The 27719-nt window shown below is 56.3% G+C and overlaps 10 protein-coding genes across 10 annotated transcripts; 5 read left to right on the forward strand and 5 right to left on the reverse strand.

Moving 5' to 3' along the window:
- Positions 1-455: 455 nt before the first annotated feature.
- IUM83_10312 (Voltage-gated Ion Channel) lies at positions 456-1720 on the reverse strand (the record flags this gene model as incomplete). Its single annotated transcript, XM_067934805.1, has 2 exons — positions 456-463; positions 526-1720. 2 exons carry the CDS (start codon positions 1718-1720, stop codon positions 456-458), a joined length of 1203 nt encoding a protein of 400 aa, XP_067793216.1.
- Positions 1721-5235: 3515 nt separating this feature from the next.
- IUM83_10313 (uncharacterized protein) lies at positions 5236-6556 on the forward strand (the record flags this gene model as incomplete). Its single annotated transcript, XM_067934806.1, has 5 exons — positions 5236-5367; positions 5455-5499; positions 5562-5893; positions 5966-6125; positions 6200-6556. 5 exons carry the CDS (start codon positions 5236-5238, stop codon positions 6554-6556), a joined length of 1026 nt encoding a protein of 341 aa, XP_067793092.1.
- Positions 6557-7386: 830 nt separating this feature from the next.
- Positions 7387-8955, reverse strand: IUM83_10314 (Xaa-Pro dipeptidase; the record flags this gene model as incomplete). The annotated part of the gene is made up of 1 exon (XM_067934807.1): positions 7387-8955. One exon carries the CDS (start codon positions 8953-8955, stop codon positions 7387-7389), a length of 1569 nt encoding a protein of 522 aa, XP_067793041.1.
- A 273-nt stretch (positions 8956-9228) lies between these two features.
- On the forward strand, positions 9229-10467 carry IUM83_10315 (3-ketoacyl-CoA thiolase A; the record flags this gene model as incomplete). Its single annotated transcript, XM_067934808.1, has 1 exon — positions 9229-10467. The coding sequence occupies one exon, from the start codon at positions 9229-9231 to the stop codon at positions 10465-10467; it is 1239 nt and encodes a 412-aa protein (XP_067793082.1).
- Positions 10468-11166: 699 nt separating this feature from the next.
- Positions 11167-12778, forward strand: IUM83_10316 (Xaa-Pro dipeptidase; the record flags this gene model as incomplete). Its single annotated transcript, XM_067934809.1, has 2 exons — positions 11167-12701; positions 12772-12778. 2 exons carry the CDS (start codon positions 11167-11169, stop codon positions 12776-12778), a joined length of 1542 nt encoding a protein of 513 aa, XP_067793109.1.
- A 389-nt stretch (positions 12779-13167) lies between these two features.
- IUM83_10317 (uncharacterized protein) lies at positions 13168-14468 on the reverse strand (the record flags this gene model as incomplete). Its single annotated transcript, XM_067934810.1, has 3 exons — positions 13168-13241; positions 13299-13522; positions 13663-14468. The coding sequence occupies 3 exons, from the start codon at positions 14466-14468 to the stop codon at positions 13168-13170; spliced, it is 1104 nt and encodes a 367-aa protein (XP_067793104.1).
- Positions 14469-14784: 316 nt separating this feature from the next.
- On the forward strand, positions 14785-18769 carry IUM83_10318 (Mediator complex, subunit Med13; the record flags this gene model as incomplete). The annotated part of the gene is made up of 3 exons (XM_067934811.1): positions 14785-14835; positions 14969-18437; positions 18543-18769. 3 exons carry the CDS (start codon positions 14785-14787, stop codon positions 18767-18769), a joined length of 3747 nt encoding a protein of 1248 aa, XP_067793103.1.
- Positions 18770-19030: 261 nt separating this feature from the next.
- IUM83_10319 (putative premRNAsplicing factor SYF1) lies at positions 19031-20175 on the forward strand (the record flags this gene model as incomplete). Its single annotated transcript, XM_067934812.1, has 7 exons — positions 19031-19124; positions 19199-19257; positions 19329-19511; positions 19588-19625; positions 19697-19752; positions 19823-19884; positions 19966-20175. 7 exons carry the CDS (start codon positions 19031-19033, stop codon positions 20173-20175), a joined length of 702 nt encoding a protein of 233 aa, XP_067793039.1.
- Positions 20176-20509: 334 nt separating this feature from the next.
- Positions 20510-21589, reverse strand: IUM83_10320 (RWP-RK domain; the record flags this gene model as incomplete). The annotated part of the gene is made up of 1 exon (XM_067934813.1): positions 20510-21589. One exon carries the CDS (start codon positions 21587-21589, stop codon positions 20510-20512), a length of 1080 nt encoding a protein of 359 aa, XP_067793168.1.
- Positions 21590-22538: 949 nt separating this feature from the next.
- IUM83_10321 (Mediator complex, subunit Med13) lies at positions 22539-24150 on the reverse strand (the record flags this gene model as incomplete). The annotated part of the gene is made up of 4 exons (XM_067934814.1): positions 22539-23515; positions 23750-23792; positions 23863-24027; positions 24106-24150. 4 exons carry the CDS (start codon positions 24148-24150, stop codon positions 22539-22541), a joined length of 1230 nt encoding a protein of 409 aa, XP_067793164.1.
- Between the last annotated feature and the right edge of the window lie 3569 nt (positions 24151-27719).

Genomic DNA, 27719 nt, shown 5'->3' on the forward strand with positions numbered 1-27719 from the left:
GCTTCGGATCACCTCGGATGGCTTCGTTTTCACTCGGGGCTCTGTTCTCACCAACGCTTTCGTTCACAGCATCGACTTCCACGCCAGAAAATCGTACGCTGCTCTGCTTGCGTGGTACATTTGCGTCACGCGACGAGGCTTTACCTATCTGCTTCGGCTGTTCAGCGGCGCCTTGTTCATCTTCCTTGTCACTACTTCCACGATCTATGGTATCGGTGGTGCCAAAGACTTTTTGAGTTGCTGAGGGCTGTATTGCTGCGTTCGAGGCGGTCGAGCGGGAATTGCCATCGCTGTGCGTAGCGTTGTCAATTTCATCACGGTTATCGTCGTTGAGCGAACCTTTGAATGTCACTTCGATCTCTTTCCCCGAGATTTTTACTTGCACATCACCGACAGCATGCGAAAGCTGAACAGGTTTCTGCCCAACCCCGGAAGAGCCAGCGACGATGGCAGGTTTAGCTGGCTGATCATGGAATGGATTCGAATGGGATGCGTCAGCGGCAGGTCGCACACGCAAACTCTCACCTGTAGCCGAGTTATTCACACTCATATTATCTTCATCACCGTCCTCCCACTCACTTGTGTGTGCTGTACTCCGCCTGCTCGTCGGTGAGGTGCTTACAGCACTGGAGCGAATAGAACCGTACGTGTTGCTGTTGTCTTCATCAGGCCCGGAGCTTCCCGAACTTGTGTCGAAAGTTGTGTCGGCTTCGCCCTCGACCACAGCAGATTTTCTCGTTCGATTTGCTCCACCAACACGTTTGCTACCCTTGGTGGTCGAAGTTACTCCACTCTGTACAGGTTTTGGCGGTAAAGTTGCTGCGTCAGCACTCGGATGCATTCTCCAGTCGGACACTTGAGCAGCAAAGGCAGCCAGATTTTCAACATCAGCAAGAACTGGATCAGTAGCTGGATTTCCCATCGAGAAACTTGATCGCCGGAGCTCTGTTGTCTTTGCCGCGTTGGCACCTGCAGCTAGCTCATCGGCGAAAGCATCCTTGCCACCCGCGAAGTCCAGCCCGTCCTTGGATTTTGCTCTAGTCGACGCAGACATTTTGCTTTCTGGCAAGATGTTGGCTTTCTCGAATTTTGCGAGCAACTCCTCCACTTCCCGCCCAGGATTTCGCTGCTGTTCATTTATCTTTTTCGTTCGCTTCCCTCCACCATCCGAAGAAGTCTCCACCCTGTCCTTCATTAGCTTGCTAGCCACGAATCTAGAGTTCTCAGTTGAGATCGGACGCTCTAAATCCTCAAGTAGTTCGTCCACCTCCTCTTGCGGCGTTCGCTTGTTCCGCTTGCTCTTCTTGACTCGTTTTCCTGTGTCACTCAGAGAACTCGTCACCAGCTTATCTCTTGACGATCGTAGCTTTTCCGCTTCTCGGCGGTACCGACGAGCCATCATCTCGATTGCAGCATCCGACGACAGCCCCGACCGAAGAAATGCTGATGACTGTATCGACTTGCGGTTTAGCTTGTCAAAGGAAGTGAACAGTGGCGGCGGGAGACCCTGACGCGGCGCCAGTCGAGCTTGCTGGCGAGCACGAAGTTCCGCACGAGTCTCGTTTAAGAAGTCCGTGCTCAAGTTGGCGTTGGCTGCAGCGTACAGGCGTTCCCACGCAAAGTAGAGAGGGATTTCATCCTGAGAATTCAGGTCTCGACGCCGTAGGTACTCTCGCGCATCTCGCATGGCCGCCTCGTAGGACGGCAACGTGCCGTCCATCTTCGACTCTGATAGCAGCTACTCCGAGACAGACGAGAGAACCAAATATGGAGAGCGGCGTGCAACTAGAGAACTGCGTCCGCTTCATTTAGCGACAGAGACGCAAGCTGCAGCCATCACACTTTTGCATTTTACTGGTAACCCCTGTCATTCCAAATCAAGTACGTCTACCGTAGATCCGCCCGAGTTCTCCACCCATTAGCATCAACGGGACAAATATAGCTGGCGTTCCCTGCTGCTTCGCACGTGTATGTGAGCCCCAAGATAGCTTCAACTTGTAGTTGCCTTTCGGTGGTCGACAGCCCAACTAACCTAACAGAAACCTATCGAACATATCCGTGGTGTAACCTCTAGTAGGGACCATATATGGTACAGATCTGCTTTTGGAAATCAGCCTTGTGATCTGAAAATGCACGGCCGCACATAAGCCACGTGGAGCCTCGGTCAGTGACGGCTTGCGTGAAGGAAGGCTCATTTGGTAACATGCAGACTCCAGCGCAATCTCTCCCAGATAGCACTGGGCCGCAAGGCACCGTCGGGCCTCCGGAAAGCGCCATACCAGGTCGTACGAGGGGTCAAGCGCGTCAAGATATCAGCACATGCTATTTTCGTGGTTTTAAGCATACGCGTGCATGGGCATCGTCGAGAAAGATATCCTACCGCCGCAGCCATTGGCGTCAAGGCTGCCCCGGCACGATGGCGTTTTTCATCCGCACCATGGTCTATACACCGCAGGAGTCAACATACTTGCCGTAATATTGATGCAGCTGGCGCTAGCTCTACGTCACCAGATCAATGAAAGACAGAGTGAACACACTGGCTGTCGAGCAAGTCGCGGTTCCTGCGCGGGGCATATGGGAAGCTGGGGCGAGTTTTACGGTGCAGACAATGAGCACGTAGTCCGCGGGCTATCTGAGCCTTAAGTGCTTTGCCGTGTGTATCAAGCAAGGGGCCATGTACATGGAGCATACGACATTGCGCCACTTTCCACAGCACTGAACGAAGGTGTCTCCCTTTACCAGTTTCATTACGTCACGGTGAACCGCGAGAACCTCGACAAGTCTACACGACTCATTGGCTAGGCACACCCTTCCCTCATTAACCTACTTCGCCACCATGGGACTACGATTTCTGTCGATGATACATTCCGTTGTGTAATACCTGGCTACAAGCAGTGCGTCATTTTCGTGGTGCACGATCGAGCTTCGGGGATATATGTACCTGTCTACTAAATATGTTGAGCACTTCTCGCAGTGGCGATTCATTTTGGGACATAGTCCATTTCGTAGTGCAAGGCACGGACCAACACCTTAAGCCAGCTGAGGTTGAGTGCGACTCCGAGGGCGCTATAATCGACGCTGTGCAGACACGGTTCCCCAACGCGGTCGTTATTGGCTGCCTCTTCCGCCTAAAGCATGCACGTAGACGTGCGATACAGCGATTCCTGACTCCGGAGGATGAATTCTGTATTGCTATGACCCGCGAGGTCCTCGATTTGCTAACCGTCCTTGAGCACAGTCTTATTGAGCGCAACATTAGGTGGGTCAAGCGTTAGACTCGTCTGCGTTGTGTGGAGAAGCGATTTCCGAGAAAGGGGTGATTGGGAGCGATCGGCAAAAAATGGATTCCGACAGAGTCACAATATCGCGGAAGTGACACCAAAGAAGTCAGATCGAGTGGATCTGGCCAGTACAAGTAAATTCAAGCTATCCGAGGCGTGTAGCGTCGAAGGGATACTGTTGGAGATACTGCAAGATGGCACAGGAGGTGTCCATACACGGTCGAAGACTGGATCAGCAGTATCCGGGAGGGCTGGACCCAGATCACATGTACCCATATGGATCCAGATCCAGCCTACCGATACCGAGGCGGTTTCGAGCTTCGGGATGATGATTAGGACACACAAAACGATGGATGGAGCTTACACCAGCTGATGGACCCCAGACCAAGACAACTTAACCCAGATCAGGGACGGCGGGATCTGGATCCACAGGTATCCATGTGGATCCAGATTCAGATCGCATGGGCCCATGCGGATCTGGGCTTCTGAGAGGTGGTAATGGCAAGTGGAGCGGCGGAAGGTGTTTGCGACGACCGATGGACGCAAGATCAACGCGGATCAGCGCAGATCAAGCAGATTTGGGGCAGGTGGATCCAGATCACATGTAAGTACTTGGATCTGGCCTGGATCCCATGCACCTGGGTGGATCCGGGCCTCTGGTAGATGGCTAAGATGCGTGAAGTGATGAAAGGAAGTCGCAGCAGCCCAGGGATCCCAGATCAACGCAGATCGATCCAGATCAAGGCACTTCGGATATCGGCGGATCTGGATCTGGGAATCAGGCGGATCCAGATCTGGCTGATCTGGGACTCAGTGGGTGATCTGGCGATTACCGTTCCATGGAGGAAACAAGCGACGATGCAATGAAGGTAGTGGTGGTCCGTAGAGCCGGCAGGTACAGATGGGAAGATAGTTCGGATTGGGTGATAGGTTTTGGGATGGGATTGGACATAACCATAAATCAGAGTCAAATTTGCCTTGGACAACGCAAGTGCCTTCGCCTGGAATCGGGAACGACATTGGCCCACCAAGAAGTGACAAGGTATTGGGTAGCAGATCCAGTGTCGGTTGATTAATCTGGATAATATATTAGCCAGATCAACCTTCCTGGTGAACTCCTTACACGTGCAGATCCCAGATCACCCGGAGTTAACTACTTGGCCAGGTGGACCCTTGATTCTCAACTGCCCTGATCCCGCTATAGGAAGCGGCAAGTACGACAAAGGGCGATTTACCAAGTTGCAACAATGGCCAACAACACACCACAAGGCAACCACTCGGCCGGATCCAGATCCAGACCGCCAGATCCGAGACGGAAACCACTTGATCTGGACCAAGAACCGCGAGCAGAGTGACGATTTCCGCGCTGCTCCACCGGGTCTCCGCGTCTCGCCAAGGCGTTCCTACTTCAACACTTAGCTCTTCGGCAGTTACGAGAGGAGCAATATCCAGCCCTACCGACAAGTATACAATGTGAGGAGTTCGGCATTGACCACGGATCATCGGAGTACCCCTCCGTTAGTCGGTGTCCGGGCGTTGTTGGGGAGTTGGATCTAGCAATCTCGCAGATTTTGCTGATCCCGCTACACCACAGTTGCGACGTGGCTGGAATTGAATACTCTAAAGCTAGGTTTCTGAGCTGGCGTCCGACAGCGCATTGGATGAAGAGAGCGGAGAGGACGAGAAGGAGCTGTAATAGGAGGAGCCACACCTCCGTATTCATTTCTGTATGATACAAATGCACCACAAGGCGAAAGCAGCTTAGTGATAGCAAGATCTAAGTAGGAGAGATTAATATACGCCGGCTTACCTCACTGAAGTGCTGCTTCGTGCTACGTATGTTCACACTCCTGATCATTGTTAGAGTATGTTGGTCTGATCCAATATCAGATCTGTACCATATATGACCTTAATCAGGTTTTACCATCCGTGGGTCGGTCGCCAAAAGGACGCGATGGAGCTGGACCCCTCCGGTATCGTCGATGGAGGTTCTGTATACGACGAACCCAATGCGTTCGACTACTGCAGCGACTCGGGCGATGAAGAGTGTGGACTGGCGGACGCGTTCATACAGTTTGAGGCGCAGGCGAGCTCTCTCTCCACTAGAAACACACTTTTCAAGCTCGGAAGATGTTGATTTAGGTGAATTTGTCGTGGATTTCGTTGGTTGCAGGCAGAGAAGCGCACGCTGGAGCTCTTAACTGCTACAAATCAACAAGTAAATGCTATGGGAGGACTGTCACTGTCTAAGGTGTGGGTTTTACTGACTATTTCGTGCAGCTTTTCGGTGATGGAGAGTCTGCAGCTGAAGAAGGCCAAGTCGCAGCAGAAGCGGGGGAAGGAAGCTTCCCGTCTTACGTGTACATGAGTGACCAGTTCCGGTTGAAGAAACCCCCGGAGCTCGTCCACTGGCAGCAGAACTTCCTGTATTTGCAGGTCACCGGGTCCAAGCTGTTTGAGGGGGAGTCGATGGAGCATATTCAAGCGGTGCCGACGGAGGTGAAGGCTGTGAGTGGTGAGGGTGGAGAGTGCGAGCTGCTGGTGGAGGGACACTCGTGCTTGGAGGAGCCGACGCAAGAGTCTCGTGCTGTGTATGAGGAGATCATACTGTGGTTAGTGGTGGCTTGGTGTTGATGGATCGGGCGATGAGTTATTAAGGGTATTGGTCTACTACATGCGTGTAGTGACGGTCTGATGGAAGAAACGCTAGAACACCACGAGAATACGGACGACGAGATAAGCGGAGAAGCGGATCATGGGAAAGTGTCGCCCTCCAATGCTCACGTGGAGGAGGTACTGGACGGACTAGCGAAGGAGTGCTTCTCGTCGACGGTGGCTCCACTGGTAAACTTGTTTATGATGCCCAAAGACTTTCCGCTTGCTCGTGGACTTACTCGTCACGTTACTCTGCTGTCCAGCTGACCTCATTTTACAAGGCTATGCTGGAAAAGCAACAGCAGACTGTCAGGACTGCTCGTGAAGAGAGGGAAGCTGCTGCAAATCGCACAATTAAAGAGCAGATAGCGTTTGAAAAGGCTCAGCAGCTCAAACTGGAGCAAGAAGTGCTGGAAGAAGCTGCTCGTGTTGAGGCATTGGAACAGCAGCGACAAGAGGAGGAGAGGAGAGAGGTTGAGCGACGTGAACTACTTCTGAAGCAGCAGCTGGAGGAAAATGATGAAGAGGAGGTCAAGATCAAGACGCTGGCGTACTCGCACACGCGCGAATGGCATCAGCCCAACAAGAAATGCTTCTCGCATCGCGGGCGGCAGTTGTGAGTTGCCAACTACGAATCCCAAGTTCTTAATTGCATTTAACTTTTGTGTCACTGATGAACGTCAAATGTAGGACGTACCTAAAGCCCGTTCTCCAGGCCAAGGTGCTCGATAAATGCTATGCTACTCTATGTTGTCTGCCATTCCTATTGAACGTATGTGGCCTCTTCGATTGCGACAGGAATCGGAGGAACTTTTGGTGCCGGTTGCTGACGCTAGAGAACGTTCACCACCACCAAATGCCGCGCATGGCCGCACAAGACAGAGCAATATTTTGAAAAAGTCGCGTTCCACACTCCGGAAACCTCAGCCTGAATGGGTGTCGGGAGGCGCCCTGACAAACGACAAACTGTGCGATATCAGCTGGGTGAAGAAGAGTGCGAGACCTCCGATCAGTCCGCCGTCGTCTCCAGCTCGCGTAAATCGTTCACGTCGACGTCGAAAGCATGAAAACCAAAAGGATGACGCGACTTCAAGCGGTGGTGTTCACCTGCCTATAATCCCGAGACCAGGAGCAACTCCAGCGCCAGAGGCACCCAAACCTTCTCTTCCAGCTCCAAGAAGAAGCTGCAGTCCCAAACCTGTAAGTATGTCGGTCGCACCTCCATCGTCGCAAACACATCCCTTTTCTTCACCTTACCGATTTCCACCACGAGTAGTAGCAGAAGGAAACCGCACTAAGAATCCCCGACACTACTCGGCACAATGAACACGCGAATACAGACGAACGGATATTCAGATTTCACTGCAGTCGATTGCTTCAGCTCTGGGTGCTGTGTTTTCCACCCTGCTACATGTAGCAACCACGTGTCGGTGATACTTCACTCAGCTTGTTATTTGCACTGCATCGTAGCCTCGATCTCTTGAATTGTTCTTGGAACCTCCGTCATGTTTTCAACTCCCGTCGCAGTCACGATGACATCGGATTCGATTCGTACGCCACCAGTGCCACGAAACCGCGCCAACACCTCTGGATTGATGAACGCTGAAATGGTCGGATCGGCCAGTGCGACGCGAAGCTGGGCCTCGATAAAGTACCAACCCGGTTCGACCGTCACTACCATGTTCTTCTCCAGCTTGCGCACCAATCGTAGTTTCTGCAAACTCCTCTTTGTGGATCGTACGTGGCCCGCAGGGAAGCCGCCGACGTCGTGGACATCGAGCCCCATCAGGTGCCCAAGTCCACAGGGCGTGAAGTACGACGACACCTCGTGCTCCATCATCTCGTCCACCGTGCCATTCTGCAGCAGTCCATGCTCGAGCATGTGCTCGGTCATCACACGATTAGCGAGGACATGCATGTCCACCCAGCTAACACCCGGTCTCATCGCAGCCATCACGGCGTCGTGCGCCTTCAGCACGCCCTCATACAGCATCCTCTGACCGTCTGTGAACTTCCCATTCACCGGAAAGGTGCACGTGATGTCCGACGTGTATCCGTGCAGCTCGCCGCCCATATCGTTCAGGAACAGATCGCCATCTTCAAGCAACTTGTCGTTGGGCGCTCCAGCGTGGCCGTAATGCTGGGCCGAAGCGTTGTGGCCGCTGCCGCAGATGCACGTGTACGCGTGGAAGCGCGCGCCGCCGTTGCTGTACACGTAGTGCAGGAAGTCGCTCTCGGCGTGGAACTCCATCTTGCCCGGCCGGACGCTCTTCATCACGTTCACGTGCGCGCGCGACGACAGCTTGTTGACGAAGCGCAGCAGCTCCAGCTCCTTCTCCGTCTTGATCACGCGGCTCTCCACCAGCACGGGGTGCAGCGCCTGGCGGTCCACGTCGAACTGGTCGATGCCCTCGAAGGAGGACGTGGTGGTGGTCTCCAGGCCGCTGTCCGAGTTGCGGCCGTGCAGCACGAAGAGCTTCTTGGCCCGGAGCTTGTCGGCCAGCACGGCCGCCAGCTCGTCCACGTAGTAGACGTCGTCCACCTTGTAGTGCGCCTTGAAGTAGGCCAGCGGCTTGCGGTCGCCGCACCAGAGCTCCCACTCGGCGCTCAGGCGCGGCACGAACAGCACGGCGCGGCGCGTGGCCAGGTCCAGCAGGCCGGCGCACCCGGGCTCGCGCACGCCGAAGAGGTACTGGAAGAAGCTCTCCTGGTGGAAGTTGTACTGGATGTCCGTGTCGTAGCGGTCCAGCTCCACGCCGCCGTGCAGCAGGATGGCGGCCGCGCTGCGCTCGGCCTCCGGGTGCGTCTGCAGGAAGCGCTGCAGCACGTTCTGCCGGATCTGCACGTGCATGGAGAAGTCCACGGGGAACAGCTCGTAGCCCTCGGCCGGGTCGGCCAGCGAGCGGCCATTGCGGCCGAGCGTCTGGAGAAGCAGGCCACGCCTGCGGTAGAGCAGGATACACGTCAGCAAGAGCTTGGCCGCCGCCGCGGCCACCAGCACCTCCCGCGTCGGCCGCATCGCTTCCTTTGAAGATTTTTTTACGTCAAACAAAACCCGCTGTAATGAGTATCTGTACCCACTTTGAAGTCGCACTTAACTATGTACGATACAAGATTTGCTAACGTAAACCTTGCGAACAGCATATTGAGCTATTGAACTAAAAACTGTTGATGCATCACGTTAAACCTGCCGCTGACGTTGAACGGCGCCGTTTGCCTCGAGCCATTTCGGATTTGGCCGCGCTCCCCGCACGTCGACGCCCGCTCCCGCCGCCCCGCCCGCTCCGCAAGCATGAACCGCATCGATCGCATCCGCTCGCACGTGGCCCACGGCTCGCCCGCGCCCGCGCTGGCCCCCGAGGAGGACGTGGTGGTCGTGTCGGCGCTGCGCACGCCCATCACCAAGGCCCGCCGCGGCGGCTTCAAGGACACGACGCCCGACGTGCTGCTGGGCCACGTGCTGCAGGCCGTGCTCAAGCAGGCCAAGGTGGACCCCAAGCTCGTGGGCGACGTCGTGGTGGGCAACGTGCTGCAGCCCGGCGCGGGCGCCGGCATGGCCCGCATGGCCCAGCTGGCCGCGGGCATCCCGCACACGGTGCCGCTGCACGTGCTCAACCGCCAGTGCAGCTCCGGCCTGCAGGCCGTGGCCAACGTCACGGCCGCCATCAAGGCCGGCTACTACGACATCGGCATCGCCGCCGGCGTCGAGTGCATGTCGCTCTCCGGCATGGCCCGCGACGCGCCCACCGTCAACTGGGAGCGCGTCGGCGCCGTGCAGGACGCCATGGACTGCACCGTGCCCATGGGCATCACGAGCGAGAACGTGGCCGAGCAGTTCGGCATCTCGCGCACCAAGCAGGACGAGCTGGCCGCGCTGTCGCACGCCAAGGCCGCGGCCGCGCAGGCCAACGGCTGGTTCAAGGACGAGATCACGCCCGTGTCGACCGTCCTCAAGGACAAGGACGGCAACGAGAAGGCGGTCATCATCTCGCAGGACGACGGCGTGCGCGCCGGCACGACCGTGGACAAGCTGGCCAAGCTCAAGCCCGCCTTCAAGGAGGGCGGCTCCACCACGGCCGGCAACTCGAGCCAGGTGAGCGACGGCGCCGCCGCCGTGCTGCTCATGCGCCGCTCGGTGGCCAAGCAGATGGGGCTGCCGATCCTCGGCCGTTTCGTGTCCTTCGCCGTGGCCGGTGTGCCGCCGGCCGTCATGGGCATCGGCCCCGCCCTGGCCATCCCGGAGGCCCTGCAGAAGGCCAGCCTGTCGCAGGACCAGATCGACGTGTTCGAGATCAACGAGGCGTTCGCCAGCCAGGCCACGTACTGCGTCGAGAAGCTCGGCATCCCCATCGAGAAGGTCAACCCGAAGGGCGGCGCCATCGCGCTGGGCCACCCTCTGGGCTGCACGGGCGCCCGCCAGGTGTCCACGCTGCTGTACCAGCTCAAGCGGAAGAACCAGCGCTACGGCGTCATCTCCATGTGCATCGGCACGGGCATGGGCGCCGCCGCCGTCTTCGAGCGCGAGCTGTAGACTACGAGCGAGAGTTGTTGAGAGAAGAGACGTAGTATCTGTGCGTGTGAAGAGCAATTCAGACTGACTATTCCTACATTATCTTGCTGTTGAGGACAGCTTCAAGTTGCTCGTCACGAAGACATCTCGTATCGTAGCGATTAAACTGAGAGCACGGCACGAAACTTTTGTTTTACGCAACAGTTGCGAGGGTTTACGTAAGCAGATAAGCACTGATGCAAAGTGACGTACTTGTGTACTCTACGTGCCGGTGTTGAAGGCAACTTCAACTTGACCCTCCTGCACCGATCTTTCTCCTTGCTGCCCCCATCAGAACCGACTCGGTTCAAGCGAGAGCTACTGCTAGGAGATCGCCACGCGACCCGTGCGATGAAAGTGTCCACCGCCATAGCACTTCGATCGAGGCTAAGGCGGAGGAGGGGACTGGCAAATGAACCCTTCGCGCCGATCGCACTGCAGTGATCCATTGGCCTTTTCATGCGAATGAATCTCCGAAGTCCATGCTTACTTGAACGCCTTCAACCATCGCGCCTTATTCCGCCTTCACACGCCTATAATACTCATCTGCCCTCTCGCCTTCTTACCCGCGGCATCGTCCAACATGGCCGCAGTACAATTCCGTGCCACACCATCTCCACATCATACTCCTTGCTACAAAAATATATCCGCCAGTTTCTCATCCGCTCGCCCGTCCCCATCATGAGCTCGGAGCACGTGAGCGGCCTGCTGGCCGCGGCCACGGCCACGGCGGCCATGGCGTCCATCGCCCTGCTGCAGAAGAAGCGCGCGGCGGCCTACGACCCCAAGAACCGCAAGGGCGGCGGCCAGCGCCGGCCCAGCTCCAACGGCGCGGCGCTCAACGGGGCCGCCAACGGCCACGCGCACCACCTGGCCATGGTGCAGAACGGCCGCGCGCTGGCCGACCCGGCCGAGGGCTACGAGCTGTTCCCCGTGGACTTCTCCATGCACGTGCAGATCCGGCAGAACGTGCTGCAGCGCTTCCTGCAGACGCACCCGGAGGCCAAGGGCAGCGCGGCCGCCATCCTGCTGCACGGCGGCGTGGAGCTGGACCGCTACGACACGGACATCCAGTACAACTTCCACCAGGAGAGCTTCTTCCAGTACCTCTTCGGCGTGCGCGAGCCCGGGTGCGCCGGCCTGCTGGACCTGGCCACGCGCCGCGCCGTGCTGTTCGTGCCGCGCCTGAGCGCCGAGTGGGAGCTCTGGTGCGGCGACCGCAAGCCGCTGGCCTACTTCAAGGCGCACTACAAGGTGGACGACGTCTACTACGTGGACGAGCTGGCGGCCGTGCTGGCCGACAAGCTCCGGGCCAAGAAGCTCTTCGTGCTGCACGGCCGCAACTCGGACAGCGGCCTGGAGACCACCACCACGTCCTCCTTCGAGGGCATCGACCAGTTCGACGTGGACCGCCAGGCGCTGCACCCCGTGCTGGTGGAGAGCCGCGTGATCAAGACGGAGAAGGAGCTGGAGCTGCTGCGCTTCGTCAACAAGCTGTCGTCGCGCGCGCACGTGAACGTGATGAAGAGCATCCGGCCGGGCAAGATGGAGTTCCACGCCGAGAGCGACTTCCTGCACTACGTGTACAGCAACGGCGGCGCGCGCTTCCACGCGTACACGTGCATCTGTGGCAGCGGCCACAACGCTTCGGCTCTCCACTACGGCCACGCCGGAGCGCCCAACGACAAGCTGCTTGAAGATGGCGATCTGTTCCTGAACGATATGGGCGGCGAGCTGCACGGATACACGTCGGACATCACGTGCACGTGGCCTGTGAACGGCGTCTTCTCGGCGGACCAGCGCATGGTGTACGAAGGTGTGCTGAAGGCGCACGACGCCGTGATGGCGGCTATTAAGCCTGGTGTTAGCTACGTCGACATGCACTTGCTGTCGCACCGCGTGCTGACCCAGCACCTCCTAGAGTACGGCCTCTTCCAGAACGGCACGGTCGATGAGCTCATGGACCACGAGATCTCGGCGTATTTCTACCCGCACGGCCTGGGCCACCTGATGGGCCTGGACACCCACGACGTCGGCGGCATCCCCGTGGGCTACACGCGCTCGACCAAGAAGATCCTGGCCAAGCTGCGTTGTGTGCGTAACCTTGAGAAGAACATGGTGCTGACGGTGGAACCTGGCTGCTACTTTATCGAGGCCCAGATTCAAGCGGTGCTGGCCAACCCGGTGACGGCCAAGTTCGTCAATCAGGAAATGCTGTCTCGCTTCCGCGGCACCGGCGGTGTCCGGATCGAATCGGATGTTGTCGTGACCGCTACTGGTGTCGAGTGCATGAGCCAGGTTCCTCGGACAGTCGAGGAGATCGAGGCCACCATGCTGAAGTAGGTTGGGTCTTGGCTGCATAGCTGCACATAGACCTGGACGAAGGTCATTAGGTGCAAATTCGAAGGTTTGCTGCTGCGCTCTTGGGGGCGACTCGGCATTTTACAGATAAGCACAGAAAAAAAGAATCAACTTGAAAACGTGCTGTACTTGAAAACCCCTTGGTCCGGCCGGAAAGCTGTGAAAATGAAGAGCAGATCTACACTCCCAATGAGCCCAACAACTCGAAAGTTGTTGGAAAGAATACCCGCTTTTCTTGATCGCGCGTCGCCGTTCTGCGCTTTTTGTTCGGCCCCTCGACTCGACTTCGTCGTTTTGGTCCACTGCAGCGTCACCCCTAGCCTACTTGCCACCCTTTTCCACTGCCTTGATCGCTTCATTCCACATTACGTCATATTGACACTCAAACTCAGAAACTGCGCACATTGGTGTCAGAGTTAACCACGACCAACATCGATCAGCATAACACTTACCAATCGATCCGGTGAGCACCACCATATAGTTTAAATTGCAGCCCTGTCGATCGTTGTCTGTCCAGCTCTGAGACCCTTGAACCAGAATGCGACCGTCGAAAATGGCAGCGTTCGATTGAAGCTCCTCCGTGCAATGACACACCTGGGCACCAGCTTCAAGAAGCACTTTGACGCCCTCAAGACCGAAGTTGTATGATTTCTTCAGGTCAATCACAAGCATGACACTTACACGGCGACCACAGCAACAGCGAGTGCCCGGAGAAGTTCCTTGTTAGTCAACAGATCCACGCTGACCTTTATGGACTTCACCGCTTCGTGTATATATCTCAGCACCGCCCTCTCACCTCGTAGATCACCACCGAACCAGTGATCGACAACTGCCGTCTGCAGTCGCGTCTTCACCTCCGACCGGGTGCATCTGACGTTGCCTTTAGGAATCCCAGCTGCCCCTGCGGCCCGACTGATCGTATCATCTGTGAAGTGGATCTCCGCCAAAACCTTGGCGATCTCCACGACAACTTTAGGCACGGGCCACTTGGACTTGCGGTCCTTGGGTTTATCCACCAATCCTCCTCCTCTCTTCTCGCGCGCCACCCACTGCACAGCTTGGCTCACAGAACACTGGCCAACCCTGGCCACGTCGGCCAGCGTACAACTTTTGTTGTTACGCCAGAACTCGATCATCTCCTTGCATTTCTCCATCGGAATCTCGGCCACGGGCGTCTCCGAGTCAAGCCCAGGGCCGTCGTCACCATCCATGATGGCCTCTTCACTGTCTAGTGTCAGCTGTATTGGCGATAGTCTTCTGGGCCCGGCCATTGAATCTGGAGCCGTGGCCGTGGATGGCAACCGCTCCGGTAAAGTGATTCTCGGTTGGGGAGAAATAGTCCTGGCCACTGCGCTTGAAATCGTGGCCACAGCGGACGGTAACTGCATCGGCGAAATGACGCCCGGTCCAGGGCAAACCCTAGTCGTTGTCCCTGGCGGCGTGGCCACGACTGGTATTGGCGCAGCAATGCTCGGCCCGGGAGCCACCGCAGCGGCCACGGTGTCCTGCTGCGTTGGCCGGGGCTTGGCCCGCTTCCTGGGCCTTTGCACCACCGTGGCCAGCGCGGCCAGCACGGCGTCGCCGGCCATGCCCAGCACCATCGACTCCCCACTCGGCTCCATCGCAGAATTGCTGCACTTGCCTGGCAAAACCCCAAGTCACTCATTTGCTGGCGTCATGCAAAGCAGTTGAAGTGGGATGTACCCATGTACCACTCGTTGCGGTACTGGTTGAAAAAGATTATGTGGCGCACACCGCTTTTTGTATTTTCGTAGCGGCCCGCGCGCCGCTGGCGATGCCATACAAAAGGCCTAGTAAAGCCCGGTGCGGACAAGCAGCAGCGTGTCCTCCGGCAGCGGCAGCGCTCTCTCTCTGTGCGTGGGGGTCGGCACTCCTTCGGCGCTCTGACGCTCTGCAGAACCCTCTCCGCGCGTGGCAATGGAGCGCGCGGCGGGCGCCCCGACGCTCACGACCACCACCTTCGCCCTCGTACGTATACATATGCACGCGTATGGTGCTAAAGTTGCGTCCCGAATAGTGGACCCCCTTTTTGCCTCTCTAACCTGCGGGTATATGTGGGTCTAACCTGATTGTGTCATCATGTTGCCACTGTTGCGGCCAGTGTGAATTGACGTCGTTGGAGTGGCACGTATACGCTGTTGCCCCCGTGGAGGGTAAGCACGGTCCCAGCGGCAAGAAGAAACACAGCAAAGGCAAAGGCAACACTGGTGTTAAACATGGAGAGGAGGCGGCGCTCGCCATTTTCTCCCAGCGGTTGCAACAGCGCAACGCCCTGTGCGTCCTCCAAGATGACGCAAACACGGAGGACAGACCGTCCCTCTCGCAGCTCTGGGTCTTCATCGCCAACAACATGCAGAGCAGCGTGCCGGTGGATGCCCCCTCGGGGGTTGTAGAGACTGGCAGTGGTTCCTGGTTAGAGAGTGCTAACGAGGCACTGGATAACACCATCCAAACCCAGTTTTTCGCGGCTTTAGCCTCCGTTTTAAGCCGCAAATTGCTGGCCCAGGAGGAGTTTACCCTCTCCGCGGACGGGTTTTACGAGCCCAACGACGCCAAGTTCATCTTCCGCTGCCCGTCGCTCACGCGGCTCAACCACGTGGAGGTGTATTTAGAGGAGGAGTTCCCGCGTCCAGCCTTCCAGTTGCATTTCCAGTGGTTCCGACCCAGCAATTTGCTCACTGTTGCCGTGGACGTGGTGAAGCGAGAGGGGGTTAGTGGAAATGCAAATTTGCAGCAAGAGGAGTTGGGGGACCCGCGCTGCTCGTGGGAGCGGCTGGTGGGGCTGCCGTCTCTAACCGACCACTCGATGGTGGACGTGTGGCACCTCAAGGACGGACTCGTGCCCAGGATCATCGCGGAGACCAAGTACACGGACGTGGCGCCCTGGTTTCGTGCGGTGTCCAAGCGGAGACACAAGCGCCGGATGGACGACAGCGACAGCGGCAACGAGGACGAGGTGAAGAAGGACGAGAACGAGGAGGACGCGGATGATGACGACGATGACAACAACCAGGAGGCGGAGGTGGAGACGGACGAGTTGCTGCGGCGGCCTGTGGCTGGAGGAACAGCGAAGACCAAGAGGAAGCGCGACAGTGCCGATTCGACCGAGAACGACGAGTCGTTCGTGCCCACGTCGCCGGACACGCACGTGAACACGCCAGATGCAACAGGACCGGTGATTCGCATGACGCTCCCTCACGACGACGAGCCCCAGTTGCGGGTGGACTCGGACGTTCGCCGCTTCAAGAGGCGGCGGAGGGGCTACAAGGTGAAGGCGGCGAAAGACGCGGCGTTCTCGTTGACGTTTGGACCGGTGAAGGCCAATGGAACGGGACCGAGTGCGATGAACGGGACACCGTTGGCGCTGAGTAGCAACGGGGTGAAGGGCGCTGCGATGGACCCTGCCCAGCTTTTTTCGATGGCAAAAGCGTCGCTTTCCAACTCGGCGCCGACGTTCACGAGGCCGAAAAACGATGTCAAACCGCTCAGTGTGGCGGTGTCGCTTGTGGAATCTCTTTCTCATAATGAACAGCAGGAGGCGCTGGACGGTCGACCGGTAAAGACACATCCTCTGCTACAGGCACTTCAAGATTATGTCGACGACGAAGCCAAGATAAAGATTAAGGAGAGTTTAACCTCAAATGTGTCGGCAAAAGTCAGGTTCCTGCCGAATGCTGAGGCTTTCATTCCACCTTCCCTTCGAGCGAATGTGGGTCGACTCTCAATAAACCGTGCGACGGCGGAGCAGCTGCGTCTTCGTTTGTGCTCCGAGCGGTTCAAGTATTGGCAATCCGACTACACGAAGCTGCAGTATCCGAAGAATGGTCGGCAGCAGAGGAAAGAGCAGCAACGTCGGCTTCTCCTTGATTTTGACGAAGCTGCATTTGAAGAACACGGACGCCAGGAATCGTTGAAATTGTGGAGCGATCCTGACCGCTTCAAGATACGTGATGGCGAAATCGCTCTGGGACTCCAAATGGCAGCTTCGGACGCGATGGTGGCATGGCGGCAAGAGCCGAATGGAATTAATACGTGGTCTGCGCACTCGAGTCTGCAGGTCACTGCTGCAAGTGCGCCGGAAAAGAGTGATATGGTGGACCGCGTGCAGCCTTATTTACAAAGTCTGACGTCGCTCCTGAAAAAGGAAGACAAGAATGAAATTGAAGTTAGAAAATCCGGGCGTGACCGACGATGGATGAGCTTCGAGGACTATACTCAAGCCCCGACCAAGTCAAGTGTTGCCACGGCTAAACGAATAGAGTGCGTCCGCGTGGAAGAAGAGCCGAAAGTATGTGTATCCACGCTGGAGTCCAGCTACCATGTCGAACCCGCTATCATTTCGGAATATTTATTGCGGGATTTGCATCCGGTAGCGGCTCCCAAGCCGGTGGACTACGTGATTGTTTGCCCCCAGTCTCCGTCCCAGTGGCTCGCCTCCCTCGCACTCTCCTACTTCACGTGCTTCCGTAGCATGTACGCTCAGTGCCACATGGGCGATTTGGCCCCAGTCGATTTGGGCCAGGTGGAAGGAAACCATTATGCAAGTGTGGACGCTTCCAACGGACTGCTGCTGGTTGATTGCGCGGAGAGCATGTTAGACCCCTTTGCCAATTTCCGCGCGGCAGGAAATTTATTGAACCCGGTGCTATCCTCCGGTGCGATCAAGAAGACTCAAGCATTTTCTAGGTCAGCGGTCGCTAATGTGGTGTATTTGATTGTCCCGCTGCGCCGAAGCGATGTGAAGCACAAGATGTGGGCTCTAGGGGCGTTTTCGAGCGGGTTGTTTGGGACGGACCGAATTGACGACGTTCGCAGTTGGAAAGACAGCGTGACGATTGAGGTGGTGTACTTGGATGACCTCTATGAAGTCGAGGTGAACCCAAGCCCGTTCATTTTGATGCCGAACTGCTTTGGTCTGTACGACCGGGTATACGAGAATCTGAACCTCAAACCAGCCGACGCGGCTTCCAGCGGCGCGGGCCGGTCACGGTTCCTTTCGGAGCGCTTGTACCATTTAGCAGATTGGCGAGGTGATCCGCTCACTACTGGCCAGGAGGGTGAGACGGAACCGCCGTACGTGTATGGTGGATATTTACTCTCAGACGACCACAAGTGGGTCGCGTGCAGCTGTACCGACGCTGTAGGATCCGTTCTCGAAACGTACATGATCCCCGTAGAGCAAACTGAGGATGGCACTGGCCTCGAAAGCGCTCTGATAGACATGATGCTGAAGATGTTGCAGTTTTTCGCGCTCTTCGGCGAAAAGAGTGTGCTTGTGATCACACGGCTTGCTGGCATGGCTGGGGCCTCCAGTCTGGGGGATAAAGAGCAGGCTGCGTGGGAGCAGTTGCGGTCCCAACGTTTCGAGGAGCTGATTCCTCCGGCATATACGCCGCTACTGTCGTGCGTGTTGCTCGTTCAGCTCAACGCTGCTTCGTACGAGGAAGTTCAGCTGCGCGAGAACCCGTCATCAACGGCGCTCTACGTCTCTGATAACCTCGGGTACGCTGTCATTTCGCCTCAGGAGAGCACGGCTGCTCGCGAGAGCAGTCGTGCCGTGTACTTTACGGGTAGTACTGCGTGGAAATCCACTAGTCTGCTCCATGGCCAGCACACGCTGACTCGGAAGCGAGAGGTGAGGGTGCTAAAGGTTGCGCTTGTGCTGGCGTTGTTAGAGGAGGACACGGATTCAAAGGACGGAGAGGTGACGGAATCGGCGCCACCGAGCACGATGGCTGCAATTTTGCGGGACTTCCACGCGCAGTCGTACTTGACGATGCACCCGATCACGATGGAGAGGCAATCGCCACTGCCTCACCACCTGGCCGCCATCTCGAAAATGAGCCGCGAGTTGCAGGTGCTGGAGACCCAATTGAATACGGACCCGCTGCAAATGCGGTGATTTAAACGAGTGCAGAGATTCTCAGAGCGGTAATGTCCCGGCGTGTAATACAACGGCAAAAGCCAGTGTGTGAGCTGTCTATGACGTGGAGGTCTCAAAACCGTGCCAGCCATTTCTATCTCAGGAGAATGCGACGGCGTGCGGGAAGGTGCTTTTCGCTGGTGCTCGTCCCATAATAGCCCACTTTTAGAGGTTGGTCAAATACATCATGCTCATTGCTCTCTACAGCTTTCCCGGGGAGAAGCAGGCAAGCTGAAAAGCATGACGGCGTTCGACGGGTATCTTGAAGACTATGAGCATGCCCGGGAGGAAGCACTGAAGGCCATTGATGAGTATGCTTGCTGCTCTGATCCCGGTACGTAGTGCGATACGCCTTGAAGTGGGAATGGAGGTGGAGTTCTGATAGCAGTGAGTTGTACGAACTCATAGCACGGCGAGAGGAACTAGTGGTGGCTGCTAAGAGCTGTGTTGATGAAGTGGAGCGATACGTGAGTCCCAAATAGCAAAACCAGGATGCTAGCTCTTGCAGGTGCTTGGTTGACACGGTTTGCATCGACAGATTCGCATTTTGGAGAATGAAGCGAAAAATGGCTCGACTCCAACGGCGAAGAGGAAGATGATGGAGCAGGTGCGCCACTGCCGAACCAAGTGGACCAGCTTGAAGACTTCGCTAGAGAAGGAGATGTTAGTGGGCGATGCACGAGCTGGCAAATCTCCCGATTCCTCGAAAGATGCGACCACGGTACGCTTCGCTTGGGTGTTTTCATCTGCAGCTAGAAGTCCAGAGGTATCGCGAACTCACTGGGGATTTCATGCAGAGAGATCAAATGGAGCGCTGCGCTGAGCGCGTGGATAGGTTCGTGGCGCTTTATTCCTTACGGACTTGCGAGGCGACACAACGAAATGACACGGTCTGCTGTATTTCAGAACTGGGCGTCACCTTGACGAAGCGCAGCGCACGCTTGCTCACACGGAAGCGATTGGTAAGACTAACGTGAATGGACAGGGGACGTTGGCAACGACTCTGATCATTGCTGTTGTGTTGTCCCGTAGCGGAGAATGTGGCCAACAACCTACTCCAACAACGCAATCAATTGGAGCACACCCAGATAAACGTACTCACCTACCTTCTCCTCTTAACTTGTGTGCTATCGAAGACAATGCTGATGTTATTGTATTCGTTCATTTGACTTCAGGTCGCACAAGCCCAGGATGACACGGACGAGGCCAAGAGCCACATCCGCTCGATGGCGTTCAAGGCGTGCACCAGTCGGGTCCTGTTGGTTGTGATCATGCTGGCCCTTGCCATCGCCATCGTGCTGGTCTCGTACTACAAGTGGTACCCGCGCAACAAAAAGGACTACCTAGGCATCCTGCCAAGCTCCAACTCGACTTCCAGCGGCTAAGGAAGGATGCAGTCGAGCAGAAGATGAAGCAGTAAGAGAGAGACGCAGTAATCGCAACAACGCCATAAGGCAGCAATGAAGTTAGGATTACACACTTGTTCATGTTTGTCCGTTGGTTTGGCTTGCTGACGAGATCAGCATGTAGAATTACAGATAAGTTGCGGGGCTGGTCCGAGGGCAGCGCTACATGTATAGTTTTTTTGCTTCCTCAGGCTCATGGAACTAGCAGCAGATCCGTGCTTATCGCGGTCGATGAGCGATCAAACAGGGTTCTGGGCCAGGAATTGCACGTCAGGACAGCGACTGCTTCGCTCAAGGCCGACCGAAGCTTAGCTTAGACCAGACAGCCGTAGTCGGGCGAGATCTGCAGGAAGACGTCGTCAAAGAACCTCTCACTACTGTAGTCCACTTGGCTGGCGTGGGCCGTGAACTCCTCGTCCGCGTCGTTGAGAGATCGTACGTCGGCGTACTTCGTCTCGGACGGGAGGAAGTCGAGGTCGGCACTGTCGAGGCCGCTGCCACTGGACGGGTAGTCCTCGGCGGCATAGTGCTGCTTGCTGTGGCTCGTGGGGGAGGCCTTCATGACGAGCGCGGCGGCCTTGTCGACCGCGCTCGCGTTGGCGAAGCCGGCCAGGCCGCTATCGTACTGACTATAGAACTGGTGCTGCGCGTAGTAGGCGTCGGCCAGCTCCCTGCGGGTCATGGGCTCGTGCTTGAGCCCGTGCTCGAAGAAGGACGCGCGCGCCGGCGGCAGGTGCATGACCTGGTTGCGTCGGATGCGCAGGTGGGTGGAGCCGGCGGGGATCACGTCCCCGCGCAGCGTCTTGCCCGGCCCGTCCGTGGGGCTCACGCTGGGGCAGTCGTAGAAGGCGAGCTCTCCGCCGAAGCGCGGGCTGTCGGAGGCCAGCGAGTCGCCGCCGTCCTCGGACTCGGCGTCGTCCTCGTCGTCGTCGCTGGCCAGCAAGTGCGGCCCGAGGCGGCCCGACGGGTCCAGCCCGTACGTCTCGGGGGCCATGAGCTTGTCCAGCTGGCGCCGGAACGTGGCGTACTGGGCCTGCTGCTTGTCGCTCAGCGGCGCCTGCTCCTGGCAGCGGCCGAGCTCCTGCAGCGAGCGCTTGAGGCTGCGCACCTTGCGGTACGGCCAGTGGCGGATGCCGATGGCCCGGCAGCGCTTCTTGAAGGCCGTGGCGCGCACGCCGAACTTCTCGGCCGCCACCTTGAGCGGCAGGTGGAAGTGCAGGCTGAAGGCCTCGAAGTTGCAGCCGGGCGACATGGACAGGAAGGCGCTCTTGCGCGCCGCGTGCGCGCGCGCGGCCAGGCCGTCGCCGCTGCTGGGGCTGTGCATGTACACGTCCTCGAGGCTGGGCACCAGCGTCAGGTTCAGCGGCGCCAGCGACTCCGAGTGCTGCAGCATGGCGGCGGCGGTGCGGTGGCGGTCAATTGCGGCGGGGCTTGCGCAGGACGGAGCTCGATCGGAAGTGAGACCGTGCTGGAAGATCGCAACGCTTCGCGGCCGCGCTTGAACACGTTGAACACGCCGATTTTTCCGGGCTTTTATCGTAGATTGGGGGGAATTACTATTTGTGAAATGGATAAATTGTTGCGGCATTCCTCATCGGGGTTTTAGTTGAGTTAAGCACCTTTATATAGTGATACAGCTCGATTTGGTGTCATGTGCACTGGGTATGACTGCGTGGGAGTACCACAGAGCCCATCTGTCGTCGACATTTTTTCTGGCTAGCGGGTAACGGCTCGGGCTGGACGCAAAAAAATACTGGAGTGAGCCCAGGCAACGTTCACTTTGGTCAGCCGGGCGTCCATATCGGATGGAGATGGCTGCCGGCGGCAACGGCAAGTTTTTTTCGTTCTCGCGCTGCATCGAAGTTGGGCTGCCTCAACTGCCTAAGGCACGCACGAGATCAACTCCGACCAATATCCCACCGTTACGCACGACGACCAACTTCAACGCTGTAGACGCGTGCTGTGATTTGTGATTCTGCGGCGATCTTTAAAGGCCGCGCGCGTATGCGATACAAGCCGGCTTGGGCCCGCGGCGGCAGCAAAACTACTAAGCCAAGATGACTGGCCTGGAAACTCGTGCAGGTAGATAGATATAGGGGAACTCGACTTTGTATTCTCATCGCACAACGTTTTGGCGTTAAAGTGGCTGGCATTCCTCCGGTGGTCGCGTGTGCTGACTCTACCAACTTCAACGTGCTAGTCAGAGCAGCAAAGTGGAAGCGACCCCCGCCACCGGTAGCTACAAGTATTGCCAGCGAGTGAGGACACTTGCGCTGTCCATCGCGGCGCGAACCACTAGAGAAATGACCATTTCGTGTTCCGCCGGAGCCCCTACACTTTCGTTACTGCCTGCCATCGCTGAAACTAGACACGTCGGTCAGCAGCCTAGCCACCTCTTCCGGCGAAACGGCCTCGCCCGTGAGCAGCGGGTCTCCTCGGCGCTTGCCGTTGCGCACAGGGAACGCCTTGGCCGTCAGCAGGCTCAGCAATTGCTCCTTCTCCAGCAGTCGCTCGATGAGCCGCTGCCGCTCCGCAGAGTTCAGGCGCGTCTCAGTTTGGCGGTGCTCTGGGCTGCCTAACAAGCTGCTGCTACTGCTGTGCGGCATGACCAACGGGAGCTGCGAGACGTGCGTGATTTCACCTCGAACATCTTGCACACACTCTTTCAAGACCATTTCCAGCTCTGTGTGGTTCTGCAGCTCGAGCTTGTAGGCGGTGCGCACTTGCTGCAGATTTCGCCGCTCCACTTCCAGCAGTCGCTTCAGACGTTTGATAATTTCCTTGTACCGATTGTCAGCATCGGACGCTAAAGCTAGAGTGTTGACGCCCGCAGTGTTGGGCCGCTGTTGGTGTCCAGCCAGCGCGAGACTCGTCATCGAGTCACGGTAATGCACTTTCGGGAGCGAACTGGTCGAGGCCGTGGCAAACAGAGTCTGAGATTGCGGATGGTGGTGTTGTTGTTGCTGCGGTTGAATCGTTTCCTTCAGCTGATCCAGCTGCTGACGTAAAGCATCGATCTCTGTTCGTAGCGAGACGTTGTCCTTCTTCACTGTCACGAGTTGCTTCACAAGAAACTCGCGGTCGTTCTCTTGGGTGGAGAACTGTGTTTTGAGCCGCTGGTTTTCGCGAGTTAAGCTCTGATTGAGTCGGTCCAGCCGATCGGCTAGCTCTTTCGTCCATTCCACCTCGGTTTCGAGTTGCTTGCTCTTCTCAATCCACGCGGACGCGCCATCGTCGGTTTTGTTCTTCTCCGACTCGAGCTCCTCCTGTACACTGTACAAACGCGCTCGGAAGGCTCGTAGCAGATCCTTTTCTTGCTCTGTTTTCATTACAAGATCCGTTCGCGTTAACACCTAGCTCGTCTTGATAGTGAATCAGCGACAACCACCAGCCACGTACGTGCCTTGCAAAATCTTGCTGGTTCGGTCTTGCACTTGGTCGACACTCTCAAGAATACTCTGGTGCATCGCGCGCACACGGTCCATGGAAGCGTCCAACGAATTCTCCTTGCTTTTCTTAGCTCGGGAATCCAAAAGCAAGGCCTCCAGCTCGCCAATGCGGACCTTATACTGCCGCTCTCTCCTCACATAGCTTTCCTACAGAGGCGTCCACGAAGCGTTAGACAAAGGTCATGTGACCTCCGCTTCGACATCTTTGTTTTTATACCTGTCTTCGGGCTAGCTCCTCGTTCAACTGGGCCACAATGTCCTTCTGGTCGACGGCATTCCCGTACTCGTCGAAGGATGGAACTGCCGAGTTCTGCTCTGAGACGGCACTTAATCCCAGGATCTTGTTGCGGAACTTGGCCGTGCTCTCTTCAGGCGTCCCAGGCTGCATCGCAATCATGCCAAACTCAATGAGAATCACCATGCACTTGAAGTCAACACGACCATTTTTCAGAACGCGTACCTTCCGTCCCGCAGCAGGCTTCGCAACCTTTCCCTTCGTCACCATAGAGGCTCACTCGTCTCCAATGGCATCAGCAGGAAAGGCCCCTGCGTCTCCTCTTCGACTTGGTAGACGAGGACTCGGCTGCAAGCGTATTTTGAGGACCACAAGCCACTAAAAATATTCCGAGGCAACCAGGGATCCCTAAAATACAATATAAATCAACCGAAGCTGATCAAGGAAAATAGTGTTTGACCTACTTCGTTGTGAAAAAATAAATAACTGAAGAAGATAACTGGCTACAATAAAAACTCTCAATTCAAGGTTACTGTCGTAGTATAGTAGTTGTTCTACAGCACCATCTATAGTATTAATAGTAATGAGCTAATTGCCCTAATCATTTTGAGGGAAGTGTAGGTCGTTTGGACGGTGAAGCCGTAAGGCGAGAATTCTGCTCGTTTGGAGCCAAACGTACCCAGGTAAAGTGGTTGGCGTGAAACTGTTGGCTATCAGGAAATGTTAAATGACTTTTTCATACTAGCATAATATATAAGCAGCTACAGCTAGTACTATTTCGATAAAATAAAATATTTCTCAAAATATTAAAATAAATATTCAAAACAGTATATTTATAGAAATATATTTCTGTAGTGTGATGGCCCGTCCCTCCTCTCAGGAACACGAGCAGGACCTGCGGAACAGCGTGCAAGTTCTGATCGACTTGACGGCGTAGGTGGTGTGGTGCACCGAGCGGTGGTTGGTGACGGCGAGTGTGGCAAGACGGCGAGCAGTGACGGAAGCGAGCCAGTGGACTAGGGCCACGGGCGACACGAGGTAGCAGTTGAAGTTGGCGACCGCAGAAGATCGCAAGGCAAGGTGACACGCAAGCGAGAAGGACAGTGAGGATACAGCGAAGGAGAGGCGACGTCGGAGAGAGAGTGTGAGTCCAAAAGGCCGCGAGAAGGGGGATGCAGCCCCAAGAGGGAGAGGTCCAAGTAGGTTAGAAGGCACCAGTGTATAGGATAGAGTAGCTAGGCGACGGGGGGAGTAGAAGTAAGTGGGGCGAGCTGCGGTCTGGCAGCTCGACCCTCAGTTGCGATTTGTTGCTGGATAGTAACGAGTCAAGACTTGTAATACACTAGTTGCGCCGAAACGCGGGTTCTTGTGGTCTAGTGTCAGGGAAGTGCCGTACGACCAGGGACGTGTCGGCTAGACACAGGACTAAGTGACAGAGGTAAGCGATAGTGGCGGGCGGTGCACAGATGAGGGCGATGTATTGAGTAGGGCGGCGGGACCACGGAGAGAGGCCGTGGGGGCGCGAGGTGTACTCCTGACAGCACCTTGGCCGTCAAGAGGAGCACTCTCGAGTGCTTGGGCTCGCCTGAGCGCGGTGACGGAGTGTTGTTCGACCTATTGCATGTCCGGTGGGCGTCGCCTGTGGCTTGCCGGAGCCCAGGTTGATTGTATTCCCCTCCCAGCCGTCCCTATCCCCGACACGTCTGGTGAACGGGCCAGCAGCTGTCTGGTCGATCATCGTATAGCCTCGCACTAGCTGGCAGTCGGCGCTATACTGGTCTACCTAGGCGTGGACGCGTCAACGAAAGTGTTAAGTTCGAGAAGGTGGACGCGCGACACCGCAGGCAACTGGCTAGACGGGACCTAGTTACCTGTCGGGTGGACGTGTAAGACTACGGGCAGCCGGGCTAGACTGGACCTGGCTACCTGTACTATGGGGAGGACTGGGCTAGGGAAGACCCGTCCGGAAAACTACATTTCTATAAATATACTGTTTTGACTATTTATTTTTCGGGATCCCTGGAGACGATGGACACGTCAAGCTGAATACACACAGCAATCGCAGGCTGTATTCGATGCTTACATGGCACTGGGTCAACTACTATCACTCCAAGCAGCTTAAGAGACTGCAGCTGACGGTTGATGCCGCACTTGAAGCCCGCCGGGTACCTGTCCACGAACTGGCCCGTGTACTTCGTCTTCATGGTCGCGGACTACGTTTGGAGAGTGTAGATCGATTCCCACGTTCACAAAACTAACATATCAATCAAGAAGAAAGAATGGCGAAGCGACATTCGGAGCCGAGCTCCGTCCAGCCAACCAAGAAGATCAAGGCGACGAGAGACACAGATGCGGGCCCAGGGAAGGGTAAGGGAGAGAGTGTGGGTGTGGGGGGTGGTGTGGAGGGTGGTGTGGAGGGGGAGTCGCGGCGGCGGGGGATAGATGGGGGTGGCGGGGAGGGCACAGGGAAGGGCACCCAACTTTCACAAAAGCTGCCATCCTGCCCTCTGTAGGCCAGTATCGAACAGACGGGTTGGTTTACGTCCGTCAGGGCTACCAGATATACTACAAGCTCATGAAGGCGATGCTGGATAACCAGGAGAGGTGCATTACGGTGACTGGGACGCCAGGTGGACCACTGACGTTACTGCAAGCCTAGAAAAAATATATATTGTTGTGTTCATCGGGTGTGTGTTCAGGCATCGGTACTTCCTTCTTCTACGCCTACCTGTTTTTAGGGCTTCCGGCAGGACCAGCCCAAAGACTTGGATTATTGCGGCTACACACGAACGTAAAATTCTGTTGGAAGCCACTGTTTTCAGAGGAAGCGACGTTGGAGAACGACTGCGCCCATCGGAGGACGACCCCCTTGATGTCATTGAAGACGCTTTTGCAAAGAAGGAGAAATTGATGTTCTTGTGTGATGAACTTCCCCCACCACTTCGGTGAGGATGCCAGATGACCGTATTCGCACACCCTAACGATGACTGGCTGAGATCAGTGAGGAAATATGGCTTTAGTCTCTTCATGCCTCTGGATGTACCAGGAACGCCAGCAAGCCGCATTGGCGCTTTCTCTCGCGGATGCCAGCGGCATCAATGACGATACGCTCGATACGCGGTTTGACACCTTCGGTGGAGTGGCTTGGAAATGCTTCTTGCGCTCGGAAGATCTCGTCGACTCCGCGAAGAGCGAGCTTATCAATGAGGACAAGCATATTATCCGCTTTGATTTGCGTCACACGCTACTGTTATCGGTTTGAACGGGGCTTCGATTGGCTGCGCTGCCGTCGCGCGAACGGGCGACGTCCGCCGAATCAACTTCAGCCTTTTGCAGATTGTTAATCCGCGGATTTCACGACCAGCAATATGGGCCGTCCGCATTTGAATCTTAATACCGGAGTTCGTATAACACCTGATAACTGGGCATCCCCCCGACCCAAGGTCCGGGTACCCCGAATATCGCGTGATTACTTAAACACAAACACACGTCAATAATGGTGCTTCGATCAACGAGTGCTAGGCAGGAGCTTCTTCGCGTCGATGTCGCGCAAAGTCTGTAGTTCTTCGACTTGCTATCGCGTTGAACATGGGCAGGAGCGTACTAAGTATTGCCTGCAGTTTGTCGATCTTATCCATGATAATCAGAGAGCCGTCCACCAGCTGCGCAGCTTGTGAGATGCCTTTTAGAGGCGATAGGAACTTCACCCTGTCGTTCCCGTATAATCCCAGCATCCACCGAGAAACTTCCTCGGAGACGCACGTTTGATATCCACCTTTATCCCTTCGGCATCAACCGGAAAGTGATGAATAATACGATGACAGGTAATGCACTTCGGA

This window comes from Phytophthora cinnamomi, assembly GCF_018691715.1.
Source record: "Phytophthora cinnamomi strain GKB4 chromosome Unknown Contig30, whole genome shotgun sequence".
NCBI lineage: Eukaryota > Oomycota > Peronosporomycetes > Peronosporales > Peronosporaceae > Phytophthora > Phytophthora cinnamomi.